General features: G+C 57.8%; 1 protein-coding gene across 11 annotated transcripts in view; it reads right to left on the bottom strand.

Annotated features, from left to right (window-relative positions):
* Nucleotides 1–3,235: 3,235 nt before the first annotated feature.
* ATP9B (ATPase phospholipid transporting 9B (putative)) overlaps nucleotides 3,236–13,227 on the bottom strand; it is a 252,976-nt gene continuing 242,984 nt past the window's right edge. For 10 of the 11 annotated variants that reach the window (XM_053902856.1, XM_053902864.1, XM_053902863.1 and 7 more), the window contains 3 exons: nucleotides 9,069–9,126; nucleotides 8,236–8,439; nucleotides 3,236–3,721 (listed from right to left, as the gene is read on the bottom strand). In XM_053902856.1, coding sequence (XP_053758831.1) covers nucleotides 3,585–3,721; nucleotides 8,236–8,439; nucleotides 9,069–9,126 — 399 coding nt within the window. In that variant the 3' untranslated portion in view covers nucleotides 3,236–3,584. Of the gene's footprint in view, nucleotides 3,722–5,007; nucleotides 8,150–8,235; nucleotides 8,440–9,068; nucleotides 9,127–13,227 lie in introns of those variants that run through there. The other variant, XM_053902858.1, reaches the window with a different exon arrangement.

The raw sequence follows: 13,227 nt of genomic DNA, 5'->3' as shown, positions 1-13,227 counted from the left end.
TCATCCATCTGTTCATCCATCTGTCCATTCATCTACCTGTCCATCCATCCACCTATCCATCCATCCGTCCATTCATCCACCTGTCCACCCATCTGTCCATTCGTCACCTGTCCATCCATGCGTCCATTCATCCACCTGTCCATCCATCTATCCATTCGTCACCTGTCCATCCATCCGTCCATTTATCCACCTGTCCACCCATCTGTCCATTCGTCACCTGTCCATCCATGCGTCCATTCATCCACCTGTCCATCCATCTATCCATTCGTCACCTGTCCATCCATCCGTCCATTTATCCACCTGTCCACCCATCTGTCCATTCGTCACCTGTCCATCCATGCGTCCATTCATCCACCTGTCCATCCATCTATCCATTCGTCACCTGTCCATCCATCCGTCCATTTATCCACCTGTCCACCCATCTGTCCATTCGTCACCTGTCCATCCATGTGTCCATTCATCCACCTGTCCATCCATGCGTCCATTCATCCACCTGTCCATCCATCTATCCATTCGTCACCTGTCCATCCATCCGTCCATTCATCCACCTGTCCACCCATCTGTCCATTCGTCACCTGTCCATCCATGCGTCCATTCATCCACCTGTCCATCCGTCCATTCATCCACCTGTCCATCCATCCATCCATCCATCCGTCCGTTCACCCACCCGTCCACCCATCCTTCCACTCATCCACCTGGCCACCCACCACCTGCCCGCCACCCTGTCATCCACCCATGCACCCAACTGTGCCTTCATCCACCCCTTCTCCCACCTGCCCGTCCATCTACCTGCCCACCGCGTCACCCGCCTGTCCGCCCTACCGCACGCGTCAGAGCTCCAGTGGCAGTAGAACACTCAGCACCTCCTCACACCAGGCCCCTCTTGTGCCCGTGTTCCTCATTAACACGAACTGGCCTAAATTCCCTGGCGGCGGGCTGTCCTGACCGCCTGTCACGGTCTGTGAACACACAGGCCTCCGCGCGCGCCCTCCACCTCCTGACCTCGAGACCCTTTCCTGTCGCTCGTCGAATTCCCTGGGGCCGTCTGACGCGCGGTGTCGTCCTCCGCCCAAAGCGTTCGTGACCTCTCCAGGTCACGAACAGGTGCCTGCCAGCCGTGGGCCTCTGGTCCCGCCCCGGCCTGCCGAGCTCCCCCACCGCAGGGCCTGGAGAAAGCTGCTGCCGCTTCTTTTTCGGCGTGGGCCTCGCCTCCTCGGAGGAGCCGGTCACCCGCCCTTGGCTTCCGGGGCGCGCCTCTCCACCTCGGCGAGCTTCCTCGGCAGGGGAGCAGGCCCATCCCTGCGAGGGCAGCACCTGCCCCGCGGGCGCCCACCACGGGCACCGTGCACACCCACTGTGTGCACAACAGACACCACGCACTGCGTGTGGCTCACAGCAGACGGGGAGAACACGGCTACGCTATCAGACAATTAAAACGCACTTTGCACGCCCAAAAGGCGGCAAAGCAACCCTGAAGTCCTACAGGGTCGGACAGCTTTCGCAAATGGAGCTGACGGGGCTTGGCGACTTGGGCCGGGGACCAAGCGCGGGGACGGTCGCTGCCCGCCGCCTCCCCGTGCAGCGCCCTCCCGTCTCTGCAGGGCTGGTTCCTAAACGTGAACCTGACTGGGACCGGGTGACCCTCGTGGGGCAGCCGCCTTGTGTCACCTGGCAGAGGGCTGGAGTCACAGACATCGCCCGTGCCACCACCGTGCGCCAGCCGCCCACGGAGAGCTTCTGTTATTGCCACTGTCCCGTCACTCAGCCCTGGTGGCAGAGATCGCTCCCCCTTCGCAGATGAAAACACACCTGAGCTCGAATTCGGACGTAATGCACCTTCATTTCTCAGGACTCAGGTCGAGCTCCGTCTGCTTAGTCAGAGTCCAGCTAAGACCCCATGGCTTGGAGAAGTTTCTGTATTTTTTAATTTTCATTTTTAAAATTTTTAGAGGGAGAGTGTGAGTGGGGGAGGGGCGGGGGGGGGGGAGACAGAGAATCCGAAGCAGGCTCCGTGCTGTCTGTGCAGAACCCGATTCAGGGCTCGATGCCACGAATCGTGAGAGACCATGACCTGAGCCGAAACCCAGAGTCGGACGCTCAGCCGACTGAGGCACCCAGGCGTCCCTCTGGATCTTTACATCACTCTGCAGAACCATTCCCAGCGCTTCCTGTTTTCTCAAGTTTCTGGTTGCTCACAACTCATTATGTCGGAACTAAGCAATTCCGAGGTGGACCCCCCCATTTGCTCTGGGACATCCTGCGTGTCCCACAGGCCGTCGGCTGTGGACGGGCTGAGATTTCTGTGATGCCCCAAGTTCAGGGTGTGCTCCCGTCCCCGCCACAGGCTGCGTGCGCGGTGGCCTCAGGACCTGAGCCCACAGCGCGCGGGGCCGGCTCCACGGCCGGAGATGGCGACGTCGGGCCGGCAGCGGGGACCCCAGCGCTTGGCCACCCCCCCCCCCCCCCCGCCCCGAAGCAGCTTCCTGCCCGCGCTCCTTCCTCACAGCTGCTGCTTTTCCGCTTTGGGAGGACACCGCAGGGACGCCGGGTCGGTGGGTGGTGCCTGAGGACACGGTGTGCGGCTCCACCGGTGGCTGATGACCCCGTGGTGACTGGGGGACGGGCCACCTGCGGGGGGAGGCCGAGCTGAAGGGTGAGAACAGACCGGAACCACCTGGCACGGGAGGCACCCGGCCTCGGGACACAGGGAGGAGCTGCCCTTCCAGCCAAGAGCCCACCGCTCAGAACCCCCCAGTACGCTCCTGGTGACGGGCAGGGGGTCGGGGGTCACCAGTGACACCCAGGGTGCTCCACAGAGTGGCGGGGGCCACCTCCGCGCCTGGAAAAACGCCCCATTGGACGAACACAGCTGCGTGGGCGCACGAAACCCTAATGGCAGCCGGAAACACACGGGCTGCTTCTAGCAGGACGCTGTCAGGTGCGTGTGCGCGCTTACGACCCCAGCGCCGGGACCAGCGGGGACGGGGCGGGCGAGGCAGCGCTGTGCGCGCACAGGACCGCCGGGGTCCACTTCCAGACCCGGCGCGGGGGTTTCCCCGTTAGAAGCGGGTTCACTCAGCGGCGACGCCCTCGAGCGCACGTCGCTGGTGGCGGCCCCTCTTCCGCCTTGGCCGCAGCGCGTGTGGAGACGCGGCCCTTCACGCTGGGAACTCGAGTCCCCGCGGGGGAAGTGTGACCGGCGGGGAGGCATCGGCAGCAAACACAGACACCAGCGTTTGGCGTCTAGACTTTATTCTGGTTGAGCGGAAGGGGCTTTCTCTACCGTGACATCGGAGAGAGAATCTGAATGTTAGGAAATGGCCAAATGCTAAATAAACTTTCATTTTAATTCTCAGAACACGAGAGTCAGATGAATGCTTTACAGTAACAGTGAGAGAAGTAGGGCTTCTTTTCAAAAGAAACGCGAGTGGTTTGACACGGAAACGCAGTCGTGAGCAACAGTGAGCGCGACTCGCCACGCGGGCCGGGAGCGTCCAGGCGGCGGGGGCTCCGGGCCCTCGGGCTCGTCCCTTCCCGACCTCCCCGCAGCCCCGCACGGCCCCCGAGCTGCCGCTGTGGCCGGCCTAGGACGTGAGCTTGGTGTAGCTGGGGGGAGACAGCTTCCGCTTCAAGTACTTGAGGACGTACAGCGGCAGACAGCTGACCATGGTGATGGCCGACACTTTCCACACGAAGGTCACGGTCGTGATGAAGGCAACATCTGTAGGGAAGAGGCAGGAACAGGTTGAAGAGGCGGCCCGAAGCCGCAGACCCGCGGCCGTGGCGCGTCCCCGCAGACGCTAGAGACGGGCCCGCGCACCTGGCGTGATGGGCTCTTTCAGCAGAAGAAACGGAAGCCAGATCTTAGAGACCCAGTATGACGTCCCCAAATGCCCTCCGGCGGGTGGAGGCTCGGCGCGGTCTGTCGTACCCGGTCTGGGAGGTGACCCCGCGCACCGCGACCTCCGTGTTGGCGGGTGGGGCCGTCAGCCCGAGGGGCCCGCAGGCTCGCCTTTCCACCCAGGCGGAGAAAGCCGGGCTGCCCGGATGCGTCCTGGGAAGGGCGCGTGCGGGAGCCCACACTCAGTGCTCGTTCTCGCCCTGGCAGGACTCACGGATTCCACACGCGTCGAAGCCAGGGCCGAGCCCGCAGACGGTTGGATATGGTCTGGATTTAACCGTGCTTTGGAAAACCCTGCCAGTGTTTTCCAGGGCCTCAACCACTAAAGACAGAAAAGCAAAACCAGCCGCAGGGAGGGATGCACGGCGCCCTGACGGACGCGATTCTCAGCAGCAGACGCAGAGGCCTGGGCACCTGCCCTCACCCAGCAGAGGTGGGGGAACCTCAGCGGGGAACAGCCCAATGCCAACCTGTGGCACAAGGAGAGTCAGCGAGAAACCGGGGGAGACTGGTCATCACTGCCTGTCTCCAACTCTTCTGCTAAATTTGTGTCCTTGTGAAAGAAACAAGAACATCAGCTAAGAAAGCTCCGGAGACACTCTGCCTGCACCTGTCTGAAAACAGGCCAGGAACGGGGACGACAGAGAGGCGAAGGGGGTAGCAGGACCTCGCAAGCTGCCAGCGGTAAACGTGACCATGGGAAATGCATCTGTAATTGTGGTTTCACTGCTTTCGTGTTCCTGCCTGTCGTGTTGGCATACAGTGTTGCTTTTTTGTAAAGTTTACTTATTTATTTAGAAAAAGCGTGAGCAGGGGAGAGAGGCAGAGAGGGAGGAAGGGAGGGGGGGGAGGGAGAGACGGGGGGGAGAGAGAGAGAGACAGAGAGACAGAGAGAGAGAGAGAGAGAGAGAGAGAGAGAGAGAGAGAGAGTTGCAAGCAGGCTCCACGGCCAGTGAGGAGCCCGATGCGGGCCTCCAACCCACGGCCTGGGATCATGACCTGAGCTGAAATCAGGAGTCAGAAGGCCAACCGGCTGAGCCACTAGGCGCCCCGTAAGATGTTTTAAACCATAACCGAAAGACAATAACTGACTCATGGCAACTTACTCATTTTTTAAATGTTTATTTTCTAATTTTGAGGGAGCGAGCCAGTGCAAACAGGGCAGGGGCAGAGAGAGAGGGACAGAGAGAATCCCCAGCAAGCACCGCACTGTCAGGACGGTGGGGCTGGATCCCATGAACTGTGAGATCACGATCTGAGTTGAAATCAAGGGTCGGACGATCGACTGACCGAGCCCCCACGTGCCCCAACTTACTGCAACTTTAAGGCGCATCCCCCAACATTCCCTATAGGATCCAGACCTCAAGGTTCCGGGGGATTTAGTCTCAAAGGCAAAACCCGCTGTGTGTGGCGCTTCCCCAGGTGCCGTGTGCACACGCCTACTGGAAGGTCCCGCACCTGACACGAAGGTCGCTGGTGACCGGTCCTGACACGAACGACAGACGTGCTTCCGGGAGGGGCTGCTGTGCGTGACCATCAGTCCTCACCCCAGACAACTGTGCCTGTGTTGTACTCTTCCACAGCAGTTTGAGGCTCTTCTCTTTCTCTCCTGGTGAAGACAACTTTGCCCCAAAGACTCATGGTGTGGCCTGGAACGCTGCTTACTCACAGAAAAAACGTCGCCGTTTTGATTTTCAGGGACCAAGGCTTCTGCCTCAAGACGAATTTTCTGACACACGTCGACATACTGACAGGCGATGCTCTGACCTGACGGCTCATCAGGGAGGGCCCGCCAGCATCTGAAGGGGGGCAAGCCATGTAGACTCCAGGGCCGTCCTCCCGCCCTCATCCCCAGGGCCACGCGGCACTCTACCTTCTCACCTCCTCCCGCCTGCCGCAACCCCACATGCACCAACGGCAAGACGCTGGCTCTCGGAGGCACTCACCCGAGTGACTCCCACGCCCCGCGCCCCTCACCGTGAAGCTCCCTCCCGCGGGGTCCTGCACCTGCCCAGGCAGCAAGTTGCCCGATGCCCCGCGAAGCCACAGGAGCGGTGCGCCCACGGCACGTGGCCTCATCACGTGCCCCGGGTGGCAGGCGCTGGCTGGAGTCGCGCAGGCCAGCCTGGACCCGGGCCCGGAGGTGCCCTCGACGCCTTGGTGCTGCCCCAGAGCACAGCCCTTGCCAGGACCGTGACCTGCCCCCAAAGAGGCCACGCAACACGGAGACCTTCCGGAAGCCCCCGGCTCTCCTGCAGACGGGCCGGGCCCGGGAATCAGCCTCCGTCGGCCGGCGGCCTCGGACAGTGCTCCCAGAAGTGGCTTTCACGGAGCGCGCGTGTCCGTCCGCACCGTCCCCTCCTCTCCCCGTGGCCAGGCCGGAGCCGCTCTCCCGCTCAGCTGTGCACGCTGCCCTCGGAACCTGGGGCAGCCACTCATACTCCCCGGACGCCTCTGCAGGGCACGCTCACGCTCCTGACCGCCCGCAGAGGCTGCTTTGGCCTCTCCCTCGGAGCCGTGGGGACTTCCCATCCTCGGGGGCGTCTGGAGCTTCCGAGGAGGGTGGGTCCGGGTGTGCATCCCGTCTTGTCCCCCGCAGACACAGGGACTTCGGATCTGGCTTTTTCTCGTGCTGTTTCCGAACTCATTCCCATGCTGTGTGTTCTCTTCCTGGGAATCCCGGTGGTCGAGGGCAGGGACCTGTGCTCCTCCTGGTTTCCACCCCACGAACTCTCTCTCCGCCTCTTTGCTCACCTTCGGGGAGGGCTCCTTGGTCGTATCTTCCACTCCTGCGACGTCTCTGTTATCACGCTACTCCCCCCGCCCTGTTCTGGGCCACCGGACACAGCTCCTCTCATTCTGAGGTTTGTGCCCCCCTCCGGGGCTGCGGCCGTCTGTCTGTCAGGGCTTCTCCCCAGCTGTCTGCTGTCTGCTCTCCGCTCACCGGAGCCACGATGCGCTGCTGGGAACCTCTGTGGGGTGTGTCAGGCGCCCGTCAGGCTGGGCGTCCAGCCGCGTGGGGCAGGTGACAGAACTGAATCCTCAGTGAGTGAACTTAAAGGAAGGGCTGGCCTGCACAGACCACGGTCACACGAGGGGCTGTCTGGAGGCCGTTCGGGTTTACTGGTTGCTGGGAGGCCGGCCACAGGCTGATGTCACAAGGCCCTGAGGCGACCCCAGTTCTGCTGCTCTGGGGTGGGGGGAGGTGCTGGGAAGTCCTCTGCACTGGTCACACGAGAGTGCGACTGAGTGGCTTTGCACAGCGACGGCGGGTACAAGCAGGCAGCATCTTTTGCTGGGTTATTGGCGCTGACGAAACCACCAGGGACACGACGCAGTCTTCCCTTTTCTCAAAGTCCCCTGGGAAGTTCCACGTCAGATCGGGAAAGCAGTCACTGAGCTGAGTTTCTGACGTGCAGTGTGGACCCAAGAACCGTTTCCACCCTGCGGGGGCCGGGGCTCGGGGTGGGGGGGAGGCCCGAGCACCTGACGGTGATGTCCGAAGGACAAACATCATCTCTGGGCTCATCTGACCATATCCTGTCTTCTCGCTGCCCTAGTTCTAAAATCCCTGCAGTCCCAAGGCCACATCAATCCCTTCCAGGACGGCGCCCAACAGAACTGGCCACTGGGCGTCCACCTCCGGCTGGAAAGGCCCGAGACTGGCAACAGGGAGGGAGGAGCTGCTGTGTGGTGAGGACAACGTGACGAAGGGACCGCGTGGGGCTTCTCCGGGCAGGAGTCCCTCCCGAGGGAAGCGCTTTGAGGCAGTCGGGCGGGTCCTGGGCAGGTGGCATCAGGTGGCAGGTGAGGGCGACTCTGGCCCACTCTCCCTCCGATCTGTACGGCAGGGTGACCAGGACCAGCCTGGTGGCAACCGGAGCCACAGTCTGAGTGTGGACCAGCAGCCACGTGTGGGGACAGGTTCCGTGAGGCCACCCTGTCAAGGTCGCTAGGCCAGGGACAGCGGAGTGGGGGTGAGCGTGCCCAGTGACCCCATTACAGTGCCCACAGCGCTTCGTGCCGCCGCCGTGGGGCCCTGTGGCCTCCGTGTCGGGGGCAAGCCCGCCCGTCCCCTGGGAAGAGGGACAAACCGTGGAGACTTATGGAAACGGTCATCTTCAGTGTCTTTTCAGAAGCCAGCGTGCTGACGATCTGAATTTTTCAAATTATGACAAGGACTTTAATCTTTCCACGAAAACAAGCTTTTTGTGTCGTGAAGTGTTCTGACGTGGGTTTTACCGTGATCTGTGGTTTAAGACGACGGGGTAAGAAGCAACAATAAAAAATGTTCAAAAACACTTTGAACAAACCAGATTTCCAAGGCAACTTACCAAAATACTCATTCAGAAAAGCCAGCGAGGCCACGTAGCAGCCCAGGCTGAGGACCTCGGCCACCGCCATCAGCCAGTGCCACGTCCTGATGGTCAGGGCCACCATCAGGAGCTCCGTGAGGATGAGCGCCGTGAAGGAGATGGCCAGCACGTGCACAAACTCGGACTCGAACAGGAGCAGGGCCCCGTACATGAGGATGCCACCTGGAACACACAAGCAGGGGACACGCGGCTGCGATCAGGGTGCGAAACGAGCGCCGTGCAAGCCGGCGGGGCGACGTCACAGAAGCAGCACCTGACACGAGTCACACTTAAAATACGGGACCGCGTGCACCCCACACGTCGCGCTGACTGACGATTTACGGAGACTCCGGATTACGGATAAAACAAGACGTGGCCCCAAGCGGAGGCGCAGGAACCGTTTACAACCTGGAGGAAAGGCCGCGTCGCCTCTCCCCCCAGCAGTTCTGCTCTCGAGGGAACGCACGCGGGGTTACTTGACTGTCCGCGACCTCCCCTTTATCGGGAGCACCCAGCCCAGGTGGCTGCTGGCTCCTGTCCACCCAAGTGAGGTTTCTCACCCTTGAAGGGAAACCACTGCGTGGGGCACACAATGTGTAGGTGCGTGTGGAGATGTTCCTGGGTTAACAGTTCATTAAAAACAGGTCAGTTTTTAGGTGATGCACGCCAGTCAAAACATCAGGCCACACTGCGGCGTGCAGGGGTCCGGGGCTGCTGATGGAGCTGTGGCCTTCTGGAATTGAATCGAGGGGTGAGAACGGCGTTGCTAGAAGACACGACGCGTCAGTCCCGGAGAGACAGGCCCGTCTTACCTTGGTAAATGCTGATCAAAACCCAGACGAGGAAGGTCTTGAAAGACAAGGATCTCCCCTAGGGGTAAACAGTGGAATATCTTAGTTAACGGAGCGGAACACGCGTGACACACAGCTTTTCAAACAGCCAGGAATGAGCACAAATGCTAAAAGGCCCCCGAGGCCCAACCCCCCGCCCCCCACAGCCTGCCTGCGCCCCCCGCGTGCCCCTGTGGCATGCAGCCATGTCTCGTTTGACCTCTGGTGACCTGCAGCCACACGCTCGTTGGCTTCCCAGGAGTGGATGTGCGTAAGCAAACGCTTAAATGCACTAGCAGATGAAGACTTTGTCGTAAAAACAACTTCATTTACGCCCTTACTTCTTCCGAACAAACATCTCCATGTTTATTTTTTAGTTTCTCCAGATAAAAACGGACAGTCTACCTCTGCTCAAGTTGGAGCTTATGAACCCTGAGATCCTTTCTGGAAACGAGTCCAAGAGTGACAGACAGAGTGGTTTTCGTACAGCCACCTTCACTTTCGCAACTTAGCCCGGGCTGTTCGGGAAGCGTCCAGGATGGTGGAGCACGGCCTGCGGCCTTGCCTGACTTCCGTCCCGAAGACATGTACACCCAAGAGGGAAGACTCGGCCATTAACCAACCGCACTGACCTGCTGGCGCTAAGGGCTGCTCCCAGGCAATGCTCCTTAGACAAGGCCGTGAGAATGACAGACACTCGGACAGAGTCCCTCGGGGCCACCACCAGATAGATGCGTGTGCTCACAGACCACTGCCTTTCTTCCACACCGCTGCTTCAACGTTCTCATCCATGCAGCGTTGTGGTGAGACGGGCAGACATCGTCCCCATTTACAGATGCAGAGACACAGAGAGTCTGGGGCTTTCCGTAAGTCCACGTTGCAGGTTAGCTGTGCTGATGTGTACATCTGACCCTTGACATGGGTTTGAACTGTGAGGGTTCTTCTTTAAATAAATATGGTAGTGAAAATGTATTTTCTTGTCCTTATGATTTTTTTTAAGTTTATTTTCAGGGAGAGAGAGAGAGAGAGAGAACACTAGGGAGGAGCAGAGAGAGAGAGAGAGAGAGAGAGAGAGAGAGAGAGAGAATCCAAGCTGTCAGCACAGAGCCCCATGCGGGGCTCAAACCCACAAACAGATCATGATCTGAGCCAAAACCAAGAGTCAGATGCTCAATCAACTTAACCACCCAGGTGCCCCTCCTTGTAATTTTCTTAACGTTTTTTTCTCCAGCCTACTTTATTGTGATGTGTGTGATGTATATAACACGTGATATTCAAAGCCCACGTTAATCAAAGGTTTACGTGACGAGTGAGGATTCTGGTCAGCGGCAGGCTGTTGGCAGTTACGTGTCGGGCAGTCGAAAGTGATCTGCAGATTTCTGACTGTACACAGTGTCCGTGCCCCTGACCCCCCCAAGGTTCAAGAGTCAACTGCAAATGACCAGAGTCCGAAGCTGTGTCTGTGACCAGGGTCCCCCTGCCCGGGGAGGTGGGTGGTCTCCGAGTCAAAGTGCCGTCAGATGCCAGCAAAGGAATACGGGAGATGGAGGGGGGCATTTCCATGACGACCTCCAGAGCAGTCTGCATCCGAGCCGTGATCACCTAGTCAGGTGACAACTTCACAGAAGAGACGCATGCCGTGAGACACGTGTGGCCACTCCAGCATCTTCCTGAGTTACACGCCAAACCCGAGTCCTTAGCATACGTACGTGTGAAAAGTAAGGTTCAAATACAACAGGTGTTTCTTTTTTTTTAATTTTTTTTTTTTAACATTTATTTATTTTTGAGACAGAGAGAGACAGAGCATGAATGGGGGAGGGGCAGAGAGAGAGGGAGACACAGAATCCGAAACAGGCTCCAGGCTCTGAGCTGTCAGCACAGAGCCCGATGCGGGGCTCGAACCCACGGACAGTGAGATCGTGACCCGAGCCGAAGTCGGACGCTCAACCAACTGAGCCACCCAGGCGCCCCGAACAGGTGTTTTTGAAAGGCAATGCTGATTTAAAAAAGGAGGAGAACGTTAACCTGTGTCACACAGGTCCTTTCAGTGCCGATTTCCCAAGCACACTTCTCTGACTGGATGCCAACAGGTGTTTGATCCTCAACAAAATGCACATGTCATTAAGCACATGGCCGATTTTATCTGAGTATTTTAAAAGAGAACTTAAATTTTTTGATGTAAAACTAACAGATTTAGTCTGTAGCCAGATTTGCTGACATCTGTTCAACATTATGTATGTGACACGATGATCAGTTTATATAGTGAAAGACACAAAGGGGTATCTGTGCTGTTTCTTGTATCAGAAGCGACAAAATCATCACACGGTGTCTGTTAAAGAGAACGTATCAGTGTGCGCGGAGCTCCTGTATCCAAGCAGGCTGTAGGTTCCTAGGGCAAAACGCTACAAGATGGGCATAAGAACTGTCGATACAATAAATTGGAGAAAAAACCTGAAAAACACGCATAAACCACTAGCTTCTGGATGTGATGCTTGTTAATGGCTCTGGAAGACGAAAGCAAGAGTCTCGCCGTACTCGGGGGTACAAGTGTGCCGTGCACGAACACAATTCCATTCCACTCGTCCAGCGGCTCTCGTGGGCCCACACACGCCTTTCCTTCGGTTCTGGGAGAGGAAGAACGTGTCTGCCACTGACTGGTGGAGCTCTTCACACCCCTGCCTCACACACGCACGGGATACTCCTTCAGCAGGAGCTCTGTCCGGGCAAACAGGCAGACACCGCTCAGGACCGGCCGCCCCGGGTTTGAGTCCTGCCTGGGACGCCCCAGGGCACATAGCTAACCTCGGGCTGAGAGGTTTCCTCCAAGTGAATACAGATGATCATGGCACATACTCATGCGGATAGAAGACAGCAAGCATAAAGCCAGAACTACTGAGTACTGAATAAATGCTTGTTACTATATTTAAATATTTAAATATTTCAATATGAAACCTTAAAGACCCGAAAGTACTTTTCTATTAGACACCAACCCAAACTGTAAAAAATAAAATCAAGCAAATTTTGGGAAAGGTTAATCCACCTGAAGGTCATGTGGTTTGAGACCGAGGGATCACAAGGGGCCACACCGTATCAGCTCAGCTGCCCCCAGCTGCCCTTCTCAGCCTCCCTACCTGGACCCTGGGCAGCCACCCCCCTGTCCTCTGTCCCCATCACTCTGCATTTCCCAGGCTGGCAGGCGAATGGGATCTTACGGACTTTTGAGCCTGACTTCTTTTGTGTAGCAAAACGCATTCAAGACTCGTCCGTGTTGCTGGATTGATGGTTTTTCTTCTCACTGCTGAACACTATCCCAGTGCGTGTCTGCAGTTTTGGGCAATTATGGCAAAGCTCCCGTAATCATTTATCTACAGGATTCCGTGTGAACACGAGTCTTCATCTCTCTCTGGTGAAGGCCCAGGAGTAGGACTGCTGCCTCCCGTGCTCAGTGCGTGTCTAACTTCACAAGAGACTCCAAGCCACGCTCCGTCTGGGCGGCTGTGCTATCCTGTGTTCCGTCAGCCGTGGGAGAGCCCGTGCTGCAGCCGACGCTCTGGACCTGCCTGCCTGGGGGGTCGTCGCCGGCCCCCCAGCAACAGTGGGTGGTGGTGGGAGTTTCACATACGCTCACTCGCCACCTGCATGTCGTGACCTTGGGTGTCACGTCAGTTCTTTTGCCTGTTTAAAAAATTGGGTGGCCTTCTTTTTAAGTTTTGAGGGTTCTTTATATTTATCCAAGATAAAACCTTGGGTGGCGAGGAACTTGTCCTGCTAGTGTCCCGAAAGACGATCAAACATTTCTAACAAATTTTAACTTGATACATGAGCGATGTCTTGCTGGGAGTAGAATATGATGCAGAACGTCACATGATCACAACTGAGCCAAGGGTTCCTCTCTCTCTCTCTCTGCGGGACTGTGGGTGATCGTCTCATATGCTTGGATGCTGGGTCTCAGGCCTCGGTGTTTGGCAGAAATCAGTGAGTTTTCTGGACGTTGGAAGGTGCCCACAACTGGCACTCGTGTGCCAAGCACCTACGGACAGTCCTTTGCTTCCTTCTAGGTCAGGCTGCCTGCAGATACAGACCCTCTCCTCTGCTGCCTTACTGCCAGTTACATTACATACAGTCTATGACGAGAGCTTAT

The sequence above is a fragment of the Panthera pardus genome, unplaced genomic scaffold, assembly GCF_024362965.1.
Source record: "Panthera pardus isolate Hobbes unplaced genomic scaffold, ASM2436296v1 HiC_scaffold_15, whole genome shotgun sequence".
In the NCBI taxonomy this organism is placed as follows: Eukaryota; Metazoa; Chordata; class Mammalia; order Carnivora; family Felidae; genus Panthera; species Panthera pardus.
Note: the sequence above shows the minus strand (reverse complement) of the source record. Positions and strands in the feature narration are given on the sequence as shown.